This window comes from Hyperolius riggenbachi, chromosome 11 (genome assembly GCF_040937935.1).
Source record: "Hyperolius riggenbachi isolate aHypRig1 chromosome 11, aHypRig1.pri, whole genome shotgun sequence".
Classification (NCBI taxonomy): Eukaryota; Metazoa; Chordata; class Amphibia; order Anura; family Hyperoliidae; genus Hyperolius; species Hyperolius riggenbachi.
This window is the reverse complement of record NC_090656.1, coordinates 197,051,628-197,066,101: the sequence shown is the minus strand read 5'-3', so window position 1 is coordinate 197,066,101 and position 14,474 is coordinate 197,051,628. Positions and strand designations below refer to the sequence as shown.

At 43.7% G+C, this 14,474-nt stretch overlaps 2 protein-coding genes across 5 annotated transcripts in view; one reads left to right on the top strand and one right to left on the bottom strand.

Moving 5' to 3' along the window:
* AGBL2 (AGBL carboxypeptidase 2) overlaps positions 1-14,474 on the top strand; it is a 182,489-nt gene that overhangs the window by 155,870 nt on the left and 12,145 nt on the right. For all 4 annotated transcript variants that reach the window (XM_068260392.1, XM_068260391.1, XM_068260390.1 and 1 more), the window contains 3 exons: positions 361-427; positions 8,637-8,735; positions 10,954-11,043. In XM_068260392.1, the coding sequence (XP_068116493.1) occupies positions 361-427; positions 8,637-8,735; positions 10,954-11,043 (256 nt within the window). The remainder of the gene's footprint in view (positions 1-360; positions 428-8,636; positions 8,736-10,953; positions 11,044-14,474) is intronic.
* Positions 317-14,474, bottom strand: part of LOC137538309 (phosphatidylglycerophosphatase and protein-tyrosine phosphatase 1-like) — a 53,448-nt gene continuing 39,290 nt past the window's right edge. The window contains exon 5 of the transcript XR_011024744.1: positions 317-525. The gene's annotated coding sequence lies outside the window, so the exon portion shown is untranslated. The remainder of the gene's footprint in view (positions 526-14,474) is intronic.

Genomic DNA, 14,474 nt, shown 5'->3' with positions numbered 1-14,474 from the left:
TATCAATCGAGCCGCTGATGCGGCTCGATTGATAAGATCCGACAGGACGGATCTCCGCACCGCCGATTCCCTGCTCGCTCCCCGCGAGGGGACAATGGCAGGGAATCGAGCGGAAGATAAGCGGCGCCGGCGGGCACGAGCGGGGAATCGAATGCGACATCCAGGACTACATTGTCACATTGCTGGCCCATCCCATTCAGCAGATTGTCAGCAGATTGTCAGCAAACATTGTTCTACAATGTCTGTGAAGTAGTCTGCAGATAGGTGAGCTTACCATTCTCAGAGAAACGTTTCAGATCTATGACTACCTCCAATGAAACACAATGGATGGTAACCTTTATTTGCCCCTGCCTCTTACAGCACCGGCGGATCCAACAGCTCTGAGTCTGACGGGCTTCCTGCACACCTACTCAACGTGGCCGAAAAGGTGAGATGTGTGCTGTGTGTGTGTAAGCTCATACAACTGTGCTGCTGGTCCAAGAGATGGTAGCCTGTCCTTCCAGTGATGGTCGGGTGTATCTTCAGCTGAAAGGAGAGAAACACATCCATGAGCTCTAGGTGCATCCCAATTGTGTATCGCAAGACATGATACTGTACAATACAATAGCATTTGTAAAGCGCTTTTCTCCCATAGGACTCAAAGCGCATAGATAGATATGTCTCAGATCAGTGCATAGTTGCAGGTGGAACTGGACCCAGATTGTGCAAAGATTTGAATGTAAATAAGCCAATCTTAAATAGAATCCTGCATTTTATGGGTAGCCACAGTGGCTGGGCAGAGGTGAGAGAGGCTCCGGCCTCAGCATAGGAGGGGGCGCACAACTCACTCAGCTATCATTCCCCTACTGTGTTTGAAGCAGAGAGAAATAAGAAAAGGGGATACATGGCAGTGACTGCAAGCCAGATAACTAGAGATTAAGGTGTTGGGGGCCCTGGGGCGCCTCTTAGTCTAATAGCAATCGTGTGACGGCTGGGGTGGGAGGGATGGAGGGGGGCACTTTGGTGTCTCAGCCTTGTGCACTGGAGGACCTTGTCCCGGCTCTGGCCAGTGGAGTCAGCAAAGGATCGGTGTTATAGCTTGGCTTGTAAATAGCTGTGCAGTGGTGTTCTGTGCTAATTGTAGGCGGTGCAGGTGTTTGTTTGGAAGGCCTGTATAGAAAACATTTCAATAGTCCAGATGTGTATGAAGGCATGAACTAGGGTTGGCAGACCTAATGCCTTTATATGCAGGTACTTTCATCAAAAGCAAAATGGTGAAATATTTGTGCACCATTAAAGTGAGTCCAAATGCAACATTTTACTTTAAAGTATACCATTCTTCATATTCCCAGACCCCGAAGGTTATAAATCAGAGTAAAAACATTTTCTGTCATTCAAAGTTACCACCTCATAATCTCACCCAAACTCAATACAACTAGCAGTGGCCTAAGCTCTTTCCAATACTTTGCTTCGCCTTGTTGGAATTGGTAGGAATCCTCATTAGAAGAAAATGGTGAGCTTCTGAGAGGAACTGACGGCAATGTAAGTATGTAATATTCAATTGCAGATATATCATGTTTTTATTTTAAATAATTTTACTCGGTTCAGGTTCCCTTTAAACAAAAACAAAACAAAAACGGCCTTGGAATGCAGGGCTGTGGAGTCGGAGTCGTGGAGTCGGGCAATTTTGGGTGCCTGGAGTCGGAGTCGGGAAAAAATGCACTGACTCCGACTCCGACTCCTAATGAATTTGTAACTGTAATTAAAATAGAAAATATGATAAAATGTTCTATTTCTCAGATAATAGTAATTAAAAATAATGTATATATACAGTATATATACAGTAATAGCTGTGCTTAGTCCACAAAAATGAAATAAACCAGTCAAAATTAGTTACTTGTGCTGCTTCAATAAAGCAGTCCCCGTATTTTTAAGGTCAGATATACATATCTGATTGTGACTGTATATATGATGTGTACACAGGAATCTCTTATATATACTAAATAACATCTATGCTGTAAGAATAAAGCCTGATGTGTAGCTGTGTCACTAATAGAGATGGTCAATGAGATGGAAATAATTCTGCATTGATGCTGATTTATGCAAATGTATGCACTCCCTTTGCTGATGAAATCAAATAATGTGATATGTTATTAAAATTTGGTTTGGTGACTACAAATTAAAGGGTAACTGAAACGGATGAAAAGTAAAGTTTTATACATACCTGGGGCTTCCTCCAGCCCCCTTCAGGCTAATCAGTCCCTCGCTGTCCTCCACCACCCGGATCTTCTGCTATGAGTCCTGGTAATTCAGCCAGTCAGCGCTGTCCGGCCGCATGCCGCTCCCACAGCCAGAAACATTCTGCACCTGCGCAATAGTGCTGCACAGGTGTAGTATGCTCCTGGCGGCGGAGTGTGTGCATGCGCACTACGCCTGACTGGCTCAAGTACCTGGACTCATAGCAGAAGATCCAGGTGGTGGAGGAGGACAACGAGGGACTGATTATCCTGAAGGCAGCTGGAGGAAGCCCCAGGTATGTATAAAACTTTAATTTCATCTGTCTCAGGTTTACTTTGTTACACAGTAGTACTATACTCTACATATGCACTCCCCACAGAGCTGCAGGGAATCCACTGAGAACGCTGTGCACATTGAACACAGAGGTGTTGTCTGTTTACAATCTCCTCATTCCCCTGCAGAGTACCTGCACATCATTCTTACATGTACCCACACTTACATTGCCTAGGGCCTGATAGATGTTCTTTGTTCCGGTTTGTACCTTTTACAAGTACTCTTACCAAGGACTAGTTTTAGTCTAAAGGGAATAAATATAGTAGTCTACATATCCTTCTCACTTCAGTTGTCTTGTAAAATTCCTAAGCGTTGGCAGTTAAGAGACGAATTTCATGTTACATACTTTTAATCAACAAAATTGTAATATGCAAATTAGAGGAGTCGGAGTCGTGGAGTCGGAGTCGGTGGAATCCTAAACTGAGGAGTCGGAGTCGGTGGATTTTTGGACCGACTCCACAGCCCTGTTGGAATGTCTATGCAGACAGTTGAGGCAGTTGGGGGTCGCTTCCATTTGTTTCAGTTACATCATCTGAGCCTAAACACCACGTAATGTAAACCCACTTGGAACTTGCAGAAGCTGAGTATTCCAAACTCGCAGTTTTGCCAGTGGTGAACACAAACATCTATCTGGTCTGCGTCATTTCCCGCGAGTGAAATTGATGCAGATGCTTACAAAGCATTCCTTGGTTTTCACAAATGCTGATGTTTTTAGTTGCCTATGTAAACACCGCCAACACATGCCTGCAGCAGGATGTCTCCTTTCTATAAAGGTTTAATTAATCTGACGTCTCTGAACTTGTTAGGACTGTTTCACATCGCAGGTGATTCCGCCACATTTGCACTGCGATTGTTGAATGCAGTTGCTACTTGTAGGAGCATTCACACTTTAGTATTTGCATTTGCACAAGGGCTGCATGCAGTGCTTTCAAAGCAATTGCGAAAAATTGTGGCACAATGCCCCCCCCCTCCCCCCCCAAAAAAAAAATCACTGTGTTTCAATGATTTTCTGTGTGTGAAACAGCACTTTTTATTGTTAAGGAAACAAAAAGAGGGACACTGAGAGCCCAATATAGTGTAGTATGCACTAGTAAATGAAGGTGTGTGGAAAGAGTATGTGCAATATCATCACAAGTCAGGGTTACCACATAGGCAACCACTGTAATAGCAGGTGGGGGGGTTAGATCTTCCCCCACTCAGGATTAAGAAGTTGCTCTCTGTAGATCAAGAAAAAAAGGGGGGCAACACCCCTCCACCAAGGGTGGGTATGTATAAAGTAGTGTGGATACAGAGGCGCCAGAAGGATAAAAAGATCTAAAATGTTTACAAATAAAGAGGTAGTGGTGGCGCTTGGCACAGAGCGCCTGGCACAGAAATGCTTGGCATAGTATCAGACCTGTTTTTGTATATGCTCCATCTTATTGCTTGAGGAAGCAGGTCACTCCCGTGAAACGCAATGTATTTTACTGGAGTATGTAAATAAATTGTTTTGATGAAAATTGAACAGCATTTTCTTGCATCTGCCCGAAGGAGGCAAGTCCACCACTACCTCCTCATTTGTAAACGTTTTAGATCTTTTTATCCTTCTGGCGCCTCTGTATCCATATTACTTTACTTTTGCATCTGGTACTTTCCTATCTGCAAAAATTGCAGTGTTTTTGTAAATCTTTTTTTTTTTTGCATAATGCATTTATTTTTGGCTATTAGGGAGAACATCTCTCACATTTTTGTAAATATTGTATTCATTTTTTTTTATCTTGAAGCAACTATGAAGATATAACACTTTGATACATTGTAAAGTAATGTACAACTTGTATAACAGAGTCTGCTACAGCAGCGTGGCTTAATGACAACAGCGCTTGGTAATAATTCTCATTCTATGCAGTCATAGCGTGCGCTGTTAAATTACGCTGAATGTTTAACATGCGCTTCGTTAAATTCAATGAGCGAGCTACTGAACCCACCCAGAGCCTGGCGGGTCCAGAAGCTTCAAAGAACGATGTTCCTGCACTTTAATTGGCCCAGTAGGCAGGCAGACTACTGGGCCAATCAAAGTGCAGGAATATCATTCTTTGAGCTATTGGACCTGCCGGGTTCTAGGCGGGTTCAGTGGAGCACTCATTAAGTTTAACAAAGCACTCGTTAAACTTTCAGAGAGAGCGTAATTTAGCAGCGCATGCTATGACTGCATAGCGTGCGCTGAGAATGATTACCAAGTGCTGTTGTCATTAAGCTGCTCTGCCGTAGCAGCACGGCCTAATGAATCAACCTCTTAATTTGCTGTACCATCAAAATAACACAACACACAGCAATTCTAAACCGCTGGCAACAAATGTGAGTACACAACCGAGTGCAGAATGTGAACCCTTCCCCTCCTTGCTTTCTGTATTGTACTCTGTATTCTGCCTCAGAAGATAATAGCCCAATATAAATAATATGAAGAGAAACAAAATATTAAAACATGGTAAATTAAATAAAGACATCCAGCATTTATTTAAATTCCATCCAAATGAGTGTCAAGACAGATGACTAAACTGTTTAGTATCCATCACCATCTAGTGGACAAAAAGGAAATTGACTAAAGCTGCCACACAATTACCGGTACGAGGGAGCTTTGAAAGAAAAGAAGGGAAAACCGAACCCCCGAAAATTAAGCTAATGCCTAAATAACTCAATAAGATGAAGAAACGGAAATAAGAATGGAAAAATAACGGTGAAAGACCCCCAAAAAACAAGTAAAAAAAACCAAAACGCACCAATGCATCACGTATTGCCTACTATACTAACTTATATTAGTTTTTGCCTCTGTCTAATCTCTTTTTTTCATCCCTTAAATCATTTTTCATTTTTTTTCCTCTCCTTCCAGTCTTCTTTTAATGCTGTGTTCTTTTAATGCTGGGCTCCTCTGCCCTAGCAATACGATTTCACATGATGCATGACACGAAGAGCAACATTTTTTCCATGTTCTTGGACCTTAACACCTCCCCCCAACTATATAACACAAGTTGTTCTAATAACTAATGGATAAAGGACAATAAATTGAATGTTCTGGAATGGCCAAGTCAAAGTCCTGACCTTAATCCAACTGAAATGTGGACAGACTTAAATTTCATGTGAGGAGACCCACCAACACCCAAGAGCTGAAACTGAAGCTGCTCTGTATGGAGGAAAGGGTTATCATTGGTCCGAGTCAAAGTGTAGCACTGGTCAACAGCTACCATAAATGTGTAGTTGCTGCAGGAAATTCAGTTGAGCACAAGTTACCTTTCAGATCCAATACCCCAATCTCCACTCCGATCTTCACCTATAGCCAAGCCCCGCTTAATTGGGAGACTGAAAATGCCTGATCAGTTGCCCCCAGGATTAATTTGAGCAAAGTACTGGATCTGAGGCCGAGGTAACCAAAAACCAAGCCAACTGCCTAGCAAAGCAGGCTCACCTAGCCTAGTGAACATCAGGTAAGCTTTCTGCAATACCTAGAGCGGTCACTAGGTGACAGCAACACTCATTCTAGCTCTTTATCTAGCGGGCTAACAAAAAGCATAACGCACAGTACAGGTGCATGCCCGCAGGGAGCCTGCTAAGTTCCGATTCCTAACAGTTGCAGTTACTGCTGCACGAGGGGGGCACTCCGCATACTGAGAGCACATTTCGCTTATGTGTGCCATTTGCAGACATGCTGTTGGATAATTTTTTTTTAAAGAGACACTGAAGCGAAAAAAAATGATATAATGAATTGTTTGTGTAGTACGGATAATTACTAGAACATTAGTAGCAAAGAAAATATTTTCATATTTTTATTGTCAGTTATATAGTGTTTTTTTATAACGTTGCATCATTCTCTAATATTTGCAGTTTACACACTACTCATCATTCTAAATGATTTTACAGAGCAGGTTAGTGAACTTTTGAACTGTAATCTGCAAAAGAAAAAACAATACAGTGACTGACACTTGAGATAGCAAACTTAGGAAGACAGAGCTCTCTGCGACTTTGAAAGTGGTGGAGCTCAATGGATCTTTTGCATAGATAACTGGAGTTTCTTAACTCTTCCTGTACTGGAAACAAGGTTAGACTTATGTCTCTGGTCCTAATGGTTTATTTCTTAGCTGTACTACACACACAAATCATTATATCATAATTTTATTTTGCTTCAGTGTCTCTACTTTTAGGACAAAAACACAGGATGTTGTTGGTCATATTCATATAAAAGTATAGAACACTTTATGGGTTCGCAAACTCTTGAGCACCGCTGTATTTGCGGTTATACAGACTCTTGTAAATGCTTATTCGTCTCTGAATCTCTTTAAGTATGATTACTGTTTTAACCACTTTGTCCTCCTTGACGTATAAAAACGTCAAGGACATGCGCGCTCCCGCGGCCGATCGCGTGCGTGCCTATGGCCTCAATTCACTAAGATCATGCTGGAGATAATAAGGCAAGAGAAAACTTACCTCCACACAGTGAGAGAGTTATCTTATCTCTTCATTCCTTAAGTTACCTCCTCTGTAGTTAATTTACCTCCTCTGTAGTTAATTTACCTCCTCTGTAGTTATTTTCACACGCAGTTAATTAACAGCCTGTCTTTAGCTCTGGAGTTATTTTAAGGATTGAAGACTTAACTTAAAGACAGAAGAGTTAACTTTAGGTTTGCCTGAGGTAAAATGTTTCCTGAATACGACATGCCTCATCACCATGGTGATAACTCTAGAAACGTTATTACAGACAGGAGATAAGCTTAGTGAATTGACGCCTATGTCTTGTACGCTTTGAGTGACGTCATGTAAACAAACTCAAGGTTGCCATCTTGTGGCCAAAGAGTAAAACTACATCTAAAAGTAAAAAAAGATTACACTACACAAATATTTCCCTAAATAAAACACTATTTACTTCCCACCCTCCCAAAAATACCCACATAAAATGTTTAATTTTTATGTATTATTTTAAAACTATAATGGCCGAAAACTGAGAAATAATGAATTTTTTCCGTTTTTTTCTTATTCTTACTGTTAAAATGCATTTACAGTAAGGTAGCTCTTAGCAAAATGTACCCCTCAAAGAAAGCCTAATTGGTGGCGGAAAAAACAAGATATAGATCAGTTCATTGTGATAAGTAGTGATAAAGTTATAGGCAAATGAATGGGAGGTGAACATTGCTCGGATGCATAAAGTGAAAACGACTGAGAGCTTAAAGGGGTTCTTCCGCGAATGAGGAAAAAAAATCAAAATGGTTTATGCATAATCTATTAAAAATCCTTCTAAAATAGTGTGAAAAGTTTTTTTAAAAAATGAATGGTTTCACCAATACAACATGTAATGTATACAGTGACGGCTGAGGTGACTGTGAGGCTAATCCATTTGTTAGGGGTGGTTTTTTTGTTACTGTCATTTCACAAGCTGCTCCCTACCTAGTTTTCATTGCTGTAATGCAGGGCTATGATGAAGTGCTGTGCAATGGCAGTTACAGCTGAATAACGGCTGTGCTGCTCTGTAGTTTCTGCTTGTACTTCCTTACAGAGCTGACCCCCCTCCCCCCCCTCTCTGTACTGTACTGTACTGAACTGTAGCTCAGGCAGCTAACTTGCCGTGCAATGGATAGGAAGTCCTCTGCACAGACGCTGAAGTCTGGTTGCCCGGCAACGAGGTAAACACGTGATTTGCTCCGAAGAGCTGCCCGACCTCTGCCTACAGGGAGAGGCGGGGGGAGGGGGGTCAGCTCTGTGAGGAAGTACAAGCAGAAACTACAGAGCAGCACAGCCGTTATTTTAATAGCTGTAACTGCCATTGCACAGCACTTCATCATAGCCCTGCATTACAGCAATGAAAACTAGGTAGGGAGCAGCTTATGAAGTGAAAGTAACAAAAAAAACACCCCTAACAAATGGATTAGCCTCACAGTCCCGTCAGCCGTCACTGTATACATTACATGTTGTATTGGTGAAACCATTCATTTTTTTGAAAAAAATTTCACACTATTTTAGAAGGATTTTTAATAGAACATGCATAAACCATTTTGATTTTTTTTCCTCATTCGCGGAAGAACCCCTTTAAGTGGTTAATAGTTACATTTTTCCTCCCTATTTAGTTTTATCAGAAGAAGAAAAGGTTACGGTCTCGTAAAGAGAGGAACAATATGTATCAGAAACGCAGCTCCAAACACAAAGCAAAGTCACAGAGTAATGCGGTGAGTCAGACTCGTGTTCATGTTTTGTAGACTTGTTCAACTTACTTTCATTAAAGTGCACCAGAGGTGACATGATGAGATAAACATGAGTATGTACAGTGCACAACATTAATCACTAGGCTGTTTCAGTTTTTTTTATTTTGCTGCCTAAAAGAGTTAATTTTCAGGCATGAAAATAACAGCTTCTGTCTTGTTGAAACCTTGTCGGGAATATAGTACAACTCACTGATAAGCAAATTACATCCATTAAAGTTTTCCTGGCAGAATACAACTTCTGAGGGCAGAAAAAGGTCAATAGTCATGTATTTTAACTCTAGGACACTTAATACACTGCCATTGAACAGAAAAATAAATCTACTTTCTAAATGTGTAAGTATAAAATAAAACTATGGGTTATCTAAAGAAAAAAGTAATTTTAGGATTAGGTGGATAAATACAATTGTTTATCTCAGCAGTTTATTTAAAAGCTGGATTAGGATGTGTTTGGCATTTTTTTGAGTTAATCAGAAATTAGGTATTCATGTTCCAAAGCTTTCCAAAATCAGTCCTGGTCTAAAATATCCTGAGAATGCAGGAGGATGCTGGAGGATAAAAGAACCCATATACATAAACCGAGAGCATAAACCGGTAAACTCTCCACCCAGACATATTGATAATGACTGGCAGAGAACATCCTGTTCATCCTGTGCTGAACACTTATTCTGTGTCTGCTGCTGCTGTAGTTGAACTACTTGAGGACCCTGGGCTTAAGGCCTTGCCACTGCAGCTTTAAGGCCTTGCTGCAGTGCCGTACAACTCAGCACACAAGTGATTTCCCCCCTCCCTTTTCTGCCCACCAACAGAGCATTCTGTTGGTGGGCTGTGATTGCTCCCCCAATGTTTATTTTTTACACAAATATTTATTTTTTTGATATAACAATAAATTTGTATTTTTTATATTCTTTTATTATCTCTCCCTCTCCCCTGCCAGGCCAATCAGCGCAATTGGCTGTCATGGGCTTCAGCCTATGACAGCGGATCGCTTCCTTGCCGCCTAGGGGGACAGCCGTGTCACATGGCTGTCCCCAGTACAGCACTGCTGTAGATCGCAGCGTTGTACAGACTAAATAGACAGCGGTTTTGCCGTCTAACAGTCTCCTAGCGGCGATCGCCGCTGGGAGACCGCTCCGTCATCCAAGTGGAGGTGCGCGCGCATACACGCACGCGATCTCCTGCAAAACGCACCCCCAGGACTGCACGCCGATTGGCGTTAGGCGGTCTTGGGGCTGCCGCCGCGCTCATGCCCATTAGCGTGAGTCGGTCGTGTACAAGTTAAAGAATCATTATGGTGAAATTCTGGACTTTCCGCTACCCTTATCACCATTCACGTAAAAGCAGATGAGAGGGGCTTAGCTAGAAACCATGAGGCCCCATAGCAAAATTTTGGTTGGGACCTCCACAAAAAATGATACGGCATCTTTGTGCCCTTCTGCACACAACAGTTTTAGGTAGCAAAGCCCAAAAAAAAGAGCCCCCCCTGTATTGGTAGCCAGAGGTAGCCCCCCAGTATAGATAGCCAGAAGTTGCCCCCACTAAAGGCAGCTAAAGGTAGAACCCCAGTATATATAGTCACAGGAGCCTCCAGTAATAAATAGACCTCCACTATAGGTAGCCAAAGGGACAGCCAGTATTAGGTAGCCCTCAGTTTAAATAACTTCTCTCCTTTGCTCTGCTTGCATTACTCTGCACCTCAGGGGGCCAACTGAGGACCCCATTATCACTGCCAAGTGCTGGCCATTGCCTTGCTTGGCTACGGGCCCCATAGCAGCCACTATGGCTGCTATTGTGATCCCTATGCCACTGGCAGATAAATAGAATCATCAGATGAGCAGCCTTTCAGCATTTGACAGACCTTAATTTATCAGGAGGGTCACTGCTGGGGACAGGAATCCCCCTCTTTACTTGTTCTTTTCCACCTGACAGCCATCATATCACTAAGCAGAGAAGAAACGACAGGTAGAAATTTAGATAGGTGGAGGGGACAAGTGAAGAGGGGAACCTCTGTTGCCATCAGCAGCCCTGATAGACAAGGAGCTGTCTGATTTTGAAAAGTACAGTTTCGGAGACGCACAGCAGTCCAGAGAATGTGTTATAATATTGTGATGCTTGCACACACTTCAGTTACTCCGAAAGCTCGGAATTCAGTCAGATCTATATATTTGTTTCTTGTCTCTCTCAGGATATTGCTGAAACACCTTCCAACCAAACAGCCAAATCCACAACATCTAAGAGCTCCAGTAAAGGAGATGCAGAGAAGAGAAGAAAAAAGGTACGAAAGTATACTGAGTAGCTGCACCTCTCAGACAATGCCATATATGGGCTGCTCTTAAAGGCAACACACAAATAAAATATGCCAAAAATGTGTAAATGCCCCAAAAATATATGTCCCCCATTTTTTATTTTTTTAGCTAATGTAACAAGCTCTCTCTCTCAACATAACAGATTATTTTGGATAAGATAGGGACGCCATGACCAGAAGGTAATTGTATGCACCCTTTTGAGGAGTTTGTGGAGATATATTGGGGTGCTGATGCTGTTAAGGATAATACAGTAATATATTTTCATTTTCCCATTTTTATATCTGCTGTGGTATGTCAAAGGTGTAGAGATGCAGGCTAGATTCATTGACTGTTCCTGTATTTGTGTGGGTGGGTCACTAGACCTACATTTGCATCTAAAGAGGTCTTCAGTGAATACGACCAGTCACCTATCACACAGGACATCCTGCTGCAATGTGAAAGCCTTAATCAATTGTCACCTGTAACCTGGGGAGATTGGAAGTGAAGGAAGTCTTTTGTTTTGTGTGTGTGCTATAGTACCCTTTTCATGTATGTGGATCTCTGGAAATCCCATTTATGTCTGAGAACGGAGACAGGAAAACGCCTTAATCAAGTTTTCACCTGGAGTTGAAAGCCTAACTTCACAATCTTTGATGTATAGTAGACTTTTACCTGGGAAATCAAATTATGTCTGAGGATGTTATTAAATCTAGCTTCCCCCCGTCCACACAGGCTTACAGCCTCCAGGCGTATTTCATAGTATAAAACCGCAGCTAGGATAGCCACAACTTGTAGTTCTTGGAGGTAGCTCACACGGCTAGAACTAACCTGGTTCCTGACCAGAAGTGCGTACCGCCCGCAACAACACCAGATCGATACGCTGGTACGTTTATTTCCCGTTTATTTTGGTAAGCAAAATCGCTTTGTGTGTTATCTTTGTACATTTTATCTTGTAACTAGTTTTACTTTGTTTTTTGTAATCTTTTTGTATATATTCAGTTTTGCACTGTTCTATGTTTTTCTAGAATATTAAATTATTATTTAATAAGTTTGACTTCTGCCGTACTAAACTAACACTCATAGCCTAGAAGAGACTGAAGTGTAACCGTGTATAAGTTCATGCCTAATTGTACGCTTGAGCAACACTACCGTATGAAATTGTAATTGCATTGTGTGTGGGGGCGTTTGTCATACGTTGGCCTAAGCGCGCAGCTGACCCAACGTACGAACAACGCCAGTGCGAGTAGCGACAGCAGAGTGGCTAACAGTATCGTTCGGAACGACTGTTAGTGGGTCTTTGCTTCACGACAGTGTAAGATTGCAACTGTGTGTGTGTGTGGGTGCGTGGCGTTTCCGTATTTGGCCTAAGCGCAAAGCTGACCCAAATACGAAAACGCGGAGTGCGCGCTGAGGACTCGACAGCAGAGTGGAAGTGTCTAGCGAACAGCTAGTGGTGGCAGTGAGAAGTGTTTGAGGGGTTCCAGCCTTGTTTGTAGCTTAAATAAGGCTGTTCCCCGCTTAATCTGGTCAAACCCGCAGTCGGGAACCGTATACGCAGGCGTGCCGCGGGCCGGTTCCTGACATAATTGGCTGGCAGTGGTGGCATCGTTTAGTACATTAGTACGCAGTTTAGCTCGCTATTCTGAGTACTAAAGGCTGGAAGCTTGCTAGAAGCAACTAGCCTACAGAAGTCTACTCAGTGCAGAATCTATATACGTTTTTTTTTGTTCAAAGATACACACTTGGTGTTTTGCTTTCCCTTCCCCCCCCCTTTTTTTTTTTTCTTTTTTTTTTTGCAACACGATGGCTCAGAAAGCATCCAGCTATGCAAGGCAAAACAAGGAGATACTACTCAACCTGTGTGAGCACAAAGGCATCGAGACGGTGAGCGGCCAGACTAAGGAGCAGTTAGTTCGTGCGCTCGAGGAGCATGATGCGGCAGAGCAAGCCCGTGCTTCAACGTCAGCGGATGCAGCTCACGACACGACAGAGGAGGAATCGCTCCTGCCACAGAATGCGAGTGGAGACGATGTCCTGGATGATCCACCGAACTTGGAGATGACATCTCTGGAAGCCGACCTACAGCTACTAGGTTCGGCTGAGCCCGAACTGCGCCTAAAGCTGATCCTACTGCACCGACAGGCAGAGAAGGAACACGCGGAACGGCGACACCAGGCCGAGAGGGAAAGACACCAGGCCGAGAGGGAACAAGTTGCACAGCGACACCAGCTGGAGCTGGCTAAACTTCAGCAGCAGAACCGGTCTGCTGGACCCGCAGAACGCGAAGGTGAGCGAGTCCACAGAATCCCCCTGGATAAGTTCCCCGCTATGGACAAGGACTCTGACATAGACACTTTCCTACAGGGGTTTGAAAGGACTTGTCGGCAGTATGGGGTGCCCCGTGAGCAGTGGGCAAGATACCTCACACCAGGGCTGAGAGGCAAGGCCCTGGAGGCGTTTGTGAGTCTCCCCCAGGAGGAAGAAACAGACTTTGAGGCGATTAAGAAAGCCATCATTGCACGATACCACCTCACGCCAGAGGTGTATCGAAAACGTTTCAGGACAGTGCAGCGAGGTCCTAATGACAGTTACCTGGATCACGCGTGCAACCTGCGCACTGCCTTCCAGCAGTGGCTAAAAGGACTGTCAGTTGAAACCTTGGATGCCCTGAAGGAGCTGATGATAAAAGACCAGTTTCTCCACACCTGTCCTGTTGAGGTCCGGCTGTTTGTGCTGGATCGAGAACCAAAGACAGTGGATGAGGCTGCGGAAATGGCCGATTCCTACACCGCCCATAGAGCACCTGAGTCCCGGAGGACTACTACGTCCAGCTGGAGAGGAGAACAGATTGCTAAACCTGTTTCACCCAGCACCCAGAGGAGGCAAGCACCGCTGTCTCCTGGATTCAAGCAACCTGACACTCGGAAATGCTTTGTATGTGACAGGGTGGGTCATATCAGCACGACTTGCCCAGAGAGGAAGAGGGAGGCCCCAAAATCCAGTGAGGCCTCAAACGCCAGTGAAGTCCCAACGGCTTTGTGTGCTACCAGGAATGCCACTGGCTATGCAGAGAATCTGCAGCTTGTCACGGTTGGGGGTACAGTTGCCACTGGGCTGAGAGACACTGGAGCAGAAGTGACTCTCATACATCCCCAGCTTGTGAACCCGGAGCAGTACATACCTGGGAAAATGATTGCTGTCCGAGGAATTGGGGGTGTCACCCCAGCCATACCCACCGCCTTGGTCCACCTGAATTGGGGGGCCGGCAGCGGATTGAGAGAAGTTGGGGTAACAGACAAAATCCCTACCAACGTTTTGCTGGGTACTGACCTGGGACGGTTAGTAGCCCGGTATGAGCCTAATCCAACCCCCGTGGAGCCTGCATCCCCAGCAGAAGTTCAGGACTCTTGCAAGGTACTAT